Source organism: Hevea brasiliensis, chromosome 5, assembly GCF_030052815.1.
Source record: "Hevea brasiliensis isolate MT/VB/25A 57/8 chromosome 5, ASM3005281v1, whole genome shotgun sequence".
Taxonomy (NCBI): Eukaryota; Viridiplantae; Streptophyta; class Magnoliopsida; order Malpighiales; family Euphorbiaceae; genus Hevea; species Hevea brasiliensis.
In genome coordinates, this window is record NC_079497.1 from 8,815,557 (window position 1) to 8,826,569 (window position 11,013).

General features: G+C 35.2%; 2 protein-coding genes across 3 annotated transcripts; one reads left to right on the forward strand and one right to left on the reverse strand.

Annotated features, from left to right (window-relative positions):
* The first annotated feature begins 1,172 nt into the window (after positions 1–1,172).
* Positions 1,173–8,587, forward strand: LOC110666138 (phospholipase D zeta 1). Of its 2 annotated transcripts, XM_021826526.2 has the most exons (20): positions 1,174–1,546; positions 1,690–1,791; positions 1,916–2,034; positions 2,149–2,290; positions 2,541–2,711; positions 2,885–3,058; positions 3,191–3,433; positions 3,519–3,635; positions 3,877–4,016; positions 4,205–4,354; positions 4,763–4,919; positions 5,007–5,507; positions 6,065–6,175; positions 6,475–6,621; positions 6,701–6,898; positions 7,197–7,298; positions 7,438–7,569; positions 7,770–7,835; positions 7,903–7,964; positions 8,063–8,587. In XM_021826526.2, the coding sequence occupies exons 1-20, from the start codon at positions 1,340–1,342 to the stop codon at positions 8,310–8,312; spliced, it is 3,291 nt and encodes a 1,096-aa protein (XP_021682218.2). In that variant the 5' UTR covers positions 1,174–1,339; the 3' UTR covers positions 8,313–8,587. The 2 variants fall into 2 exon arrangements, with proteins under 2 accessions (XP_021682219.2, XP_021682218.2); XM_021826527.2 differs by lacking the exon at positions 7,770–7,835 and having other exon boundaries at positions 1,173–1,546.
* A 242-nt stretch (positions 8,588–8,829) lies between these two features.
* LOC110666139 (protein ROH1-like) lies at positions 8,830–10,240 on the reverse strand. The gene has a single exon (XM_021826528.2). The coding sequence runs from the start codon at positions 10,115–10,117 to the stop codon at positions 8,936–8,938; it is 1,182 nt and encodes a 393-aa protein (XP_021682220.2). The 5' UTR covers positions 10,118–10,240; the 3' UTR covers positions 8,830–8,935.
* Between the last annotated feature and the right edge of the window lie 773 nt (positions 10,241–11,013).

Here is an 11,013-nt window from a genome sequence, read left to right on the forward strand (position 1 = left end):
ATTTGAGTCTATATTAAATATATTTTTTTAATTTTCTTTTTCTTAAAATATTACATTCTTTTCTTTAAGATTTAATGTGTTTCATAAAATTTTTAAAAATTATTTGATAAAATGCATACTCAAATCTTTATATCGTTAAAAATGAATTAAATGGATATTAATATTTTAATTTCACAAAATTATATTTTTTTTGAGCAGGTATACTTAATTTTCAAGTAAAATTACTTTGTTCTTTTTTTTTAAAAATTTTTAAAGAACCAAAAGAAGAGAAACTAAAATACTAAGTTGCCCTACATTCTTTTAAAATTTAATAATTATCTAATTATTACCCATAAATATAATAAATAATGGCTAATATTCTTCTTCCTTTCACTTCGTATATTTTTATTATTCACTTTTTTTTTAGATATTTTCTAGTATTTTGTTTACTTTTATATTTATCTATTTACTGTTTATATTTACTACTAACTTACTTTTAATCACTGTCTTTTTCTGATAAGCAAAATGAGTACAGGACTCAAAGTCTGACAAAATTTCCTTCTTTGGGTGGAATGGAATATAATATAGAATCATCAAACCACCAGATGCCAACGACGCAGTCAGAGCGTGGCCATGTGGGTATTGTTTTGAAAGATATCGATAAATGGGTCCTTTTTAGCATATTCTTACTCCGCAGCACAAAATATAAAGGATATTCTGATATGTGATTCTCCCATTATTATAGGTGCCGTATGTTATTACTCAATTTTGCGTTCAACTCGAACTACATTACCATATTACCCTCATCTTTATTAGCCCCCAGCCCAAGACAGTGTAGGGTTATTTCAGTCATTTTGCCTCTTCAATTTTAATCAACCTTACTTTGCAATTAAAATATTGATTTTGTACATTTAACTTTATTTTCTGGCTAAGATTAAAGAAATAATAATAAAGTGACTTTAAGGGAACAAAAATGAGAAAAAGTTACTTTCAGAGCTTCCCGTCACAACAGGAATCACGAAATCTCCACGTTACTCGATCCATTAAGTGCCACGTCAGTAAAACGCTAAAATCTGGTATCGGAAGTGCCACGTGTTGTGCCGGCAGCAAGTTTCAGGAAGATTTCCATGTTACTTTGTGGTCATCGAATTACACAGTGCCACCTTTCTTCTCTTTCCCGGTACACACGCCTCAAAAAACCGGTATTTTACTACGAAAACAAAACCATAGCTCCTCCCTTGCAAGTCTTTCTTTTCTTCGCGTAGCAACCAGCACCACCATCATCTGTTTCTCTTTCTCTTTATAAGGACATGCCAACGACGGTTTCCGGTGACTATCTCGACGCAGGAAGACTTTTTGGATGTCAGCGACGGAGCCACTCATGGCAGGCGCCATCAGTTCTGATGCTGCATTGCTGCAGCAATCTTTTTCCTTCCGGCAGTTTCCTGAACTAGGTTGGATTTTCGATGAATTGCCGAAAGCGACGATTGTATCTGTTTCGAGACCTGATACCGGCGATATTAGCCCCATGCTCCTCTCTTACACCATTGAATTGCAGTACAAGCAGGTACTACCCCTCTATCTTTCTCTCCCTCATTACCCTATTGCTGTTATCCATATTGATTTAATTACCCGATTAATTTATGCGGTTACTGCATTTGGAAACAAGAAATTTCTGTTTACATTTGGTCTCTATGAATGTGTTAACAGTTCAAGTGGCGGCTACTGAAGAAAGCATCTCAAGTTCTCTATTTACATTTTGCTTTGAAGAGACGTGCATTTATTGAGGAATTTCATGACAAACAAGGGCAGGTTTGCCATCATGCAATTACTTAAACATCTTCACTAGAAATTCCGGTATCTGTATTGGTTGGAGGAGCATGATAATTTTCTAGGTCTGTTTACATTGATTTTTGTTTATTTTCGTCATTGAAAGGTTAAGGAATGGCTCCACAGCTTAGGAATAGTAGATCATCATGTAGCAGTTGTGCAGGATGCTGATGAACCTGATGATGGTGCAGTTCCTTTGCATCAAGAAGAAAGTGTTAGAAACAGGTTGTTGCTCTTGACTTACATATAATCTCATGAGATTCGGATTCTTCCAAAAAAAGAACCCACACCTATTATACAATTGTAATTGTAGTTTTCAAGAAATGGTTTGTTATGCAGAAATGTCCCCTCCATTGCTGCTTTGCCAATCCTCCGTCCAGCATTAGGAGGGCAGCAGGCCATTTCAGACAGAGCAAAGGTGGCAATGCAGAATTATCTGAATCATTTCCTAGGAAACATGGATATTGTAAACTCTCGAGAGGTAAGCAGGGAAATTTTAACTTATGATATGCTTTTCTCAATTGAGAAAGTTTTTAGAATTTACATCCTTTCATATGTGTTTTCCTCCTTTTTACCATACGTGATTAGTTAGTCATCTTCACTAGACTAGACGAGACCAAAACAAATTTTAATCCAAGAATTAATCTGTAAATGTTTGCTACTTTGGCATGTTTTCTTACTGTTCCCCTATTCATACGTATACTTTTTGACAACATGGATTTTGAATGTAGGTCTGCAAATTTCTGGAGGTCTCTAAGCTCTCTTTTTCACGGGAATATGGTCCAAAGTTAAAAGAAGGTTATGTGATGGCTAAGCATCTATCAAACATCTCCTGTACTGATGCTAATATTAGATGCTGTCCATGCAGTTTGTTTGATTGTTGTAATAACAATTGGCGAAAGGTAACCTGGATCTTTTTTTTTTTTTTTTTCTCTTAATATATAAGATCTAGTGACCTAAAACAATTCACGTTTTATAGCAATAACACTATGTCTATGTGCAACATATATATTGCTTCATTTTAGCTACCTTTTGACTTTAGTCTATGTTGTTGTTCCATTTCATCTTTGTGCAGGTGTGGGCTGTTTTGAAACCTGGGTTCTTGGCCTTGTTGGAAGATCCTTTCGACACCAAATTATTAGATATTATTGTTTTTGATGTTCTACCAACCTCAAATGGGAATGGTGGGTCTCTAGTATATTTAGCAAACAAGGCAAAGGAACACAATCCTTTGCGTTATTCATTTAAGGTGAGCTGCTTTATCCCTCTCTCGCTATTTTTTTTTTAACTCTATGATCGCAAGTAGTATATTTTATGGCTCAAGTTCTGAAATGCTTTTAATTGTTATTGAATTAACAAACAACTCATGAAATGTGAAAAGATTTCTTCTGGAAGTCGGAGCATAAAATTAAGAACTACAAGTAGTGGCAAAGTTAAGCAGTGGGTTACTGCAATCAATGATGCTGGTTTAAGGCCTCTAGAGGGTTGGTGTCATCCTCACCGCTTTAGTTCATTTGCTCCTCCAAGGGGTTTAACTGATGATGGGAGTCAAGCACAATGGTTTGTAGATGGGCAAGTAGCTTTTGAATCAATTGCTTTTGCAATAGAGAATGCAAAGTCAGAGGTTCACTTCTTGTGCTAAAAAAATTAATTTGACATATGTGAACGAGCATTCATTCTAATACCCAGTGATCAAAACTTATTTGCAGATATTTATTACTGGCTGGTGGCTTTGCCCTGAACTTTATCTTAGACGCCCTTTCCAAAGTAATTCCATCTCTCGGCTTGATTCTTTGCTAGAAGCTAAAGCTAAGCAAGGCGTTCAGGTGCATATGCAAATTACCTTGTCATTCTTTGATCTAATATGGGGTGTTATGACATTGTCTAAACATCTACCAAGGACCTACAGCTTCTATCTCATAGTTCTGACTGCATGACAAGCAGAGCCAACAGCAAGACATCTCTTTTTCACATACAATATTGTTTTTCTGATTACCATGTGTTTGCTTGCATATTCTAGTGATGAAATTTTGTCATTTTTAACTTCTGTCTTATGTGTCCATGCAGATTTATATTCTTCTCTATAAGGAAGTTGCTATTGCTTTGAAAATTAACAGTTCGTACAGCAAGAAAAGGCTCCTTAACATTCATGAGAATGTGAGGGTACTGCGCTACCCTAACCATTTTTCATCTGGTGTCTATCTATGGTATGCAGTCTGTTGATTAATTATGGTCACCTTTGTCATGTGCATCATGATTGAATATGGAGTTATGGAAAAAATTGAAATTAGAAATTTTATTTCTGCATTTATATCAGATACTTTGTTTGATATGATTTATTGTGTTCGATGCTCATTGATTAGTTGATTAATTTAGTGCTGTTACATATGTGCAGGTCACACCACGAAAAACTTTTAATTGTTGACTACCAGGTTTGCTTTATTGGAGGATTAGATTTATGCTTTGGTCGTTATGATACTATGGAACACAGAGTTGGTGATTGTCCTCCTCATATATGGCCTGGAAAGGACTATTACAATCCAAGGTGGTTTTATTTCCTTCAGGAAATAATTTGGAATGTGTATCTTCTGAATTGCAAACTCAACTCAAATCAGTCTCATTCATAAACCAATTGGGAAAATAATTTGGAATGTGTATCTTCTGAATTGCAAACTCAACTCAAATCAGTCTCATTCATAAACCAATTGGGGTTTTTCTTTAGATCTGTGCAGATGTTAAATTTTTCTGGTCAATGAGAGAGAATTAGGTAAAGATTAGCTTCTTATGTGATGAATCTATAGACTATAGTAAAATTAAGGATGCACACAATTAGTCCATTTTCATTATGCTGATAAATAAAATCTGTCTGCATCTTATTTGTTCTTCTGAAAATTTTCAAGATGACTTTTTAACAAACATCTGAACTAATACTGCTTGAACATTGTTTGGGCAGAGAATCTGAACCAAATTCTTGGGAGGACACAATGAAAGATGAATTGCATCGTGAAAAATATCCACGCATGCCATGGCATGACATCCATTGTGCCCTTTGGGGACCAGCTTGCCGTGATATCGCTAGACACTTTGTTCAGCGCTGGAACCATGCGAAGGTTTATCTCCTATAACCTTTCTCTTGTGCTATAGTTTTATTTTCCCTCAAATAATTTAGTTTTTCTGAAATGGTTAACTTTTCTTAGAGAAGCAAAGCTCCAAATAAGCAAACAATTCCATTATTGATGCCTCACCACCACATGGTCCTTCCTCACTACATGGGAAAAAGTAGAGAGATAGACATTGAAAACAAGAAAGCAGAAAAATATGAGAAAGATATTGCAAGACAGGATTCCTTCTCACTATCCCCATTGCAAGATGTCCCATTGCTTTTGCCTCAGGAAGCTGATGGACTAGTTCTGTATAGTGTAGACCAAAAGTTAACAACTGAATACAAGAATGAGAATCTTCCTGATCAACCAACTGGATTTTGTGGAAGTTTCTCATTCTCCTTCCAGAAGTCCAAAGTTGAATCTTTAGTTCCGGATACACCTGTGGAGAATTGTGTCAATGAACTAGACTCTATGCATCTTCAAAGTAATACTCATATGTCAGATGAATGGTCAGGAACATCAGAGGAAGATGATCATGATGTTTCTGCTGGTGAATATGGACAAGTTGGGCCACGTACTGCATGTCATTGTCAGGTTAGATACATTTTAAATCTTTGAAGACTATTTTAAGAATTTATAAGATTTGTGCATTTTAGTAATGTGGTCAAGAATTACATTTGTAGACAGCCTTGGCCCTACATGTCTCCTTATTCATTTTCCTTTTCAGGTTTACTACTTGTGATAGACTAACTTCTATTTCCATCAGTAAATACCAAGTTTAACAAGTGTCACACTCTAAACCTTGAATTTTTTACCAAATCTTAAATGACGATGAGTAAGACGTATGACCATGTTGTATCAAAAAATAAAACAAAAATGGTTGAGAACAATTATTCAGAATGATAAGGCTCACAAAACTTCAGTCACATGGGCTAATTTAGATTATGTAAAAGGAAACTTGTAGGACAGAGACTCAATGATCGTCTCTTCTGTATATTGCAGAAGGAAAATTTTTCTCATGGGGGAAGAGTGGCATGGCAATACATGCATATTTTTATTATTATTCTCCTTTTCCCCTCATGCATCTAATTTTAATTTTTGCATGTTAACGTATCATGTCTGCCCATCACGAGGATATATGTGATGTGTAGGTCATCAGAAGTGTCTGTCAATGGTCTGCTGGAGCCAGCCAAACTGAAGAAAGCATCCACTATGCTTATTGTTCTCTTATTGAGAAGGCACAACATTTTATCTACATAGAGGTATCTCAACTTTATAACATTGAGTTTAGCCTTTATCTGATGTAGTTGTTCATCAAACTTGTATTTTCTTATGAATGAATTGATGATAAACTGGCTTGTTTAGCAAACTTATCCTTAAAAAGCCTTGAATCAGAAAACTTCTTATTAGTTATCATGATACCTGCCACCTGTATGCAAATGCAAATTCATTAAATTATCTGGCACGTAAATTCATTCTGTCAAATGACATCTTGACCAATTACTTGACTTTCATCTATTGGGATGCAAATATGAAGGTAATATTGCTATTCTCTTTCCAGAATCAGTTTTTCATATCAGGCCTTTTTGGAGATGAGATTATACAGAACCGAATCCTGGATGCATTGTACAAGCGTATTTTGCAAGCACATAAAGAACAGAAGTGTTTTCGTGTCATCATTGTCATACCACTCTTACCAGGCTTCCAGGTGAAACTCTTGATCTCTTTTGTTAGGTGCTAATTTCCTTACTTAGACTTTCTCTTGTATTGTAATATTTCATTGACAGGGAGGTATAGATGATGGTGGGGCAGCAACAGTTAGAGCCATAATGCATTGGCAGTATCGGACCATTTCCAGAGAAAAAACTTCAATATTGTATAATCTCAATCAGTTGCTTATCCCTAAAACACATGATTACATTTCATTTTATGGACTGAGGACATATGGTAGACTTTTCGACGGCGGTCCTATTGCCACAAGCCAGGTACTATCTCATATTACATTTCTTTATACTGTTTCTTAATCTTATATTACACAAAATGGTTTCATTCTAGGTGTAATCCACAGGAATTGCTACACAACTATACAGGGCACCTGACCATTGAGAGTCACACCAATGCACATTTGGTAGAACTTAATAAAATGTAATGTAATCAAGTGTTCTATTGAAATTGAAATTTTAATAGAATATTTGATTACATCACATTTCATTACATCCTACCAAAAGTAACCAAGTGTTTTGCTTCAATGAATATCTAGTATCTTTCTTATTTTTCATGCAGGTGTATGTGCATAGCAAAGTTATGATAGTAGATGATCGTGTTGCCTTGATTGGATCGTCTAATATTAATGACAGAAGTTTGCTTGGATCAAGAGACTCAGAGGTATTACCTGTACATTGTTGTGTTCTTTGTGTTCCACTTTCTATCTAATGAATTCATTTTTAGGACATGAATGTCAGTTCAAAATCAAAATGTATATTGATGTTATGATTTCCTCAAACTTTGAATATTGCCGTTTCAGATTGGGGTGGTCATTGAAGATAAGGAGTTTGTTGATTCATCCATGAATGGAGAGCCTTGGAAAGCTGGAAAATTTACACATAGCTTGCGGTGCTCACTGTGGTCAGAGCATCTTGGTCTTGATGCAGGAGAGGTTAGTGTAAGGATGATCTACATGAACATAAATCCACTCCCTTATTTACACAAAGTTTCACATCCAAGAATCTACTTTCAGGGCTTGTTTTTAAGTAGGAACTGGTGAAACTTTTTTTCCCCATTATTTCTATCCATTTGTGCTTAGCTCTCGGATATTTTTAACCAGCAAATTCTACTATCCATTTCTCCTTCCTTCAGATCTTTAAAATCAGTGATCCTGTAGCAGAGACAACTTATATAGATTTATGGTTGACAACTGCAAAGGTGAGAATTTTCTCATGTCTTGATTTTACTGCTGTGGCACTTAACTAAAGTGATATCTATCTGACAGGAAAATACAAGGATCTACCAGGATGTCTTTGGTTGTCTGCCAAATGATCTCATACACTCAAGGTACATTCATATAATTTTCTGGTCTTCTTTCACCTCAAATCTCAATGTGATGTTCTCTCACATGCATAGCTAATAGCTCATATTATTTTTGAAAACAGAGCTGCTCTAAGACAAAGCGTGAACCATTGGAAGGAGAAACTCGGTCACACAACCATTGATTTAGGAATAGCTCCTGAGAAGCTAGAATTTCATGAAAATGGAGAGACAAAGGTGATAGACACAATGGAAAGGCTAAAATCAATAAAGGGACACCTTGTATCCTTCCCCTTGGAGTTCATGCGTCAAGAAGATCTGAGACCAGTATTCAACGAGAGTGAGTTTTATGCATCTCCTCACGTATTTCATTAGCTTGGAATCGTAAAGAGGCTGGAAATGGGTAGAGAGAGCGACAAAACAAATGGGAAAAAAAGTTACTAACAGATACTAACACGTTAACGATTTCTAAAAATGTGTTGGGTTAGATGATCTTACGGCCACATTGGCTTTGATGTATTCTCTGTACAAGAAAAGAATTGTTTGTAGAAGAAAAATAAAAAGTGTACAGCAATGTTAACATTCTTTTACTCTATATTCAAGGTAGTGGTGAAGTTGTTTCAAAGAAAAACAATATTAAATTATTTCAATCTCCCTTGATTTCCATCCTATTTCTGGAGTTTTCAAATCCTTAAATTTAGTGGTGTTTTCATTTGGATTTTTCATGATATTAATAAAAGACCAAGAAGTTAATTACAAACTCAGAATGAAGAATCTGCAACAATCTCCTTTAAGAACAAAAAGAACCTCAAATTAGGTATTTTCATTTCTCTTGCAAGAAAAGATTAATTATGTACTCCAAAAAACACATGAACATGGTCACACACCCATGAACAATTTGAACCAGGGATCATTAATTACCTCAAAAAAAAAAAATCCAAGCTTCAAAGATTGCTGTTTTGCTTAAAAATTTAGAACAATTTAGCTGTGTGCTCACGTTATGTTGTAGGTTGAGAAATTTTGGCAGCATGCTCCAACACTTCAAGAATCTCTGCTCTGCTCCTTACAATCCTATGAAAAACCTCTCTAATCTGCGTCTGCAAAGGCACCAAACCTTCTTCCATTTTCCCGCAAATCTCTGCGAGCTCCGCCACCTGCGATGCCACCTCCTCCATCTTCTCTGTGTCCCCAGGAAACTGAAATCCATCAGCAAATTCAATCAAACTCAATGCCAACTTCTCCATCTTCTGCATCTCCTCCAGCAACCCAACCGAACCTTTTTTCTCTTTCTTCTTCCATTCCTCCCCAATCTTCTCTTGAAGCCCAATCATGCTGTGTGCCCACGTCAATTGCCTCGGAATCTGAAAGTGTGTTGCCAATCCACTCCTCTCTTGACAAGGCATAGCAGCCACCAGAGCCCACATCACAAACACCATAACAGAGCTCATTATATAAACAGGCAATGCAAGTCCTGTGGGCTCTCCACCTCGAGGCGCCACGAGATTGGAAGACATGGCCTGAATCTGCTTGGAGGCAGACCAATTTTTAGCGACAATCATTGAAAGAGACCGGAAATTGCCTACAGCTCTTTCCTTGTTAGCGGAATTAGTATTCCCTCTCCTCCCAAAAGACCTTGTTCTCTCCGCACCCTTAAAATCTCTGTTCTCCTTATCGTCAATCGTCATCGCAGTTAACAAGGAATTCAATGCCTTTCTTGCTCGCTTTACTTGCCCGTCATCCATCGGCTTCTGCTCCAAAGCAGAGACTGCAATTTCAGCGAACTTCTGACACTGACGCACAGAATCAACCCCACTGGACACGGCATTACATATATCCAGAGCTTTAACAGCTCTGTCCATCAGCTCAGGAATCAATCGATCTAACGGTGGCTTGCAGATTTGAGAATGTTCGCGACACATTATAAGAACAGCCTTGAATTCAGCCTCGCAGCACAAGAAAACATCCACAAGTTTCCTCAGCCAGGAAATAGACAGCAGAGGTTCAGTAGAAGCGACCTCCTCCGGCGGAGACAACAAATCAGCGAAGCGATCAGCCACATGCTTTTGAAAAAGCTCGAGATCCTCCAGCTCTTGGTCATTGTTACCGTCCACGGAGATAACCTGGTTCCGGCGGATGCTGATTCGGCCAAGAAAGGACGCCTGTTGGTCTGTTGCAGGCATTTTTCCCAAAGTGCGTGAACCCAAGAAACGACGAAAGAGAGAAAAGAAGATAGATAAAGAAGAGAAGAACAAGAATAAGAGACAGAAAATTTGAGTTCCAAAAAATATGGAAACGGTTGGCGTGGTTTATGGCTTGTCTAAGACGAGACCGGTTCTCCCATTATTGTGGAATGGACAGGTCCTTCAACTCCTAAAATTTAGTGGCCTCTATTTTTGGCCTTTTGACAAAGAAGGTATAATTAAAAATACAATAATATAAAAAAAGTGTGAATTTAAAAGTAATTATAAAAAAAAAATGAATTATGATGAGTTTGATGAGGTAAGTGTGGTAAGTTAATTATAATAGTGTTATTAAATTTTAATACTATTTAAAATAGCTTTTATATTAAAAATTTGAAAGAAGAGCGGGAGGCTATTCAAAATAGCGATTAACTTTTCTTAAAGTAATAAAAAATTAATTAAAAAATAGTTTAAAGGTTGGAATGTGGAGAGTACTTATAGTACATTTTATTTTTTTTTTTAATTTTAATAATTTTTTTTTATATTTTAAATAAAAAATAAATATTATTTTAATAAATAAAATTATAATATTATATATTAGAATATTTTTATTATAAATATTATTTTTTAATTTAAAATTAAATTAAAATTTAATAAAATAAAAAATTAAAATTAAAAAATAAATAATTAAAAAAATTTAAGAAAAATTGGACGTATTATAATTAGCATTCAACTTTTCTTTAAATTTTTAATTATTTTATTTTATATTTTAAATAAATTAAAATATTATTTTAATAAATAAAATTATAATAATTAAAAATATTATATATTATAATATTTTTAATTATTTTATTTTATATTTTATAATAAAATAAAAAAAATATTAAAAAATTATA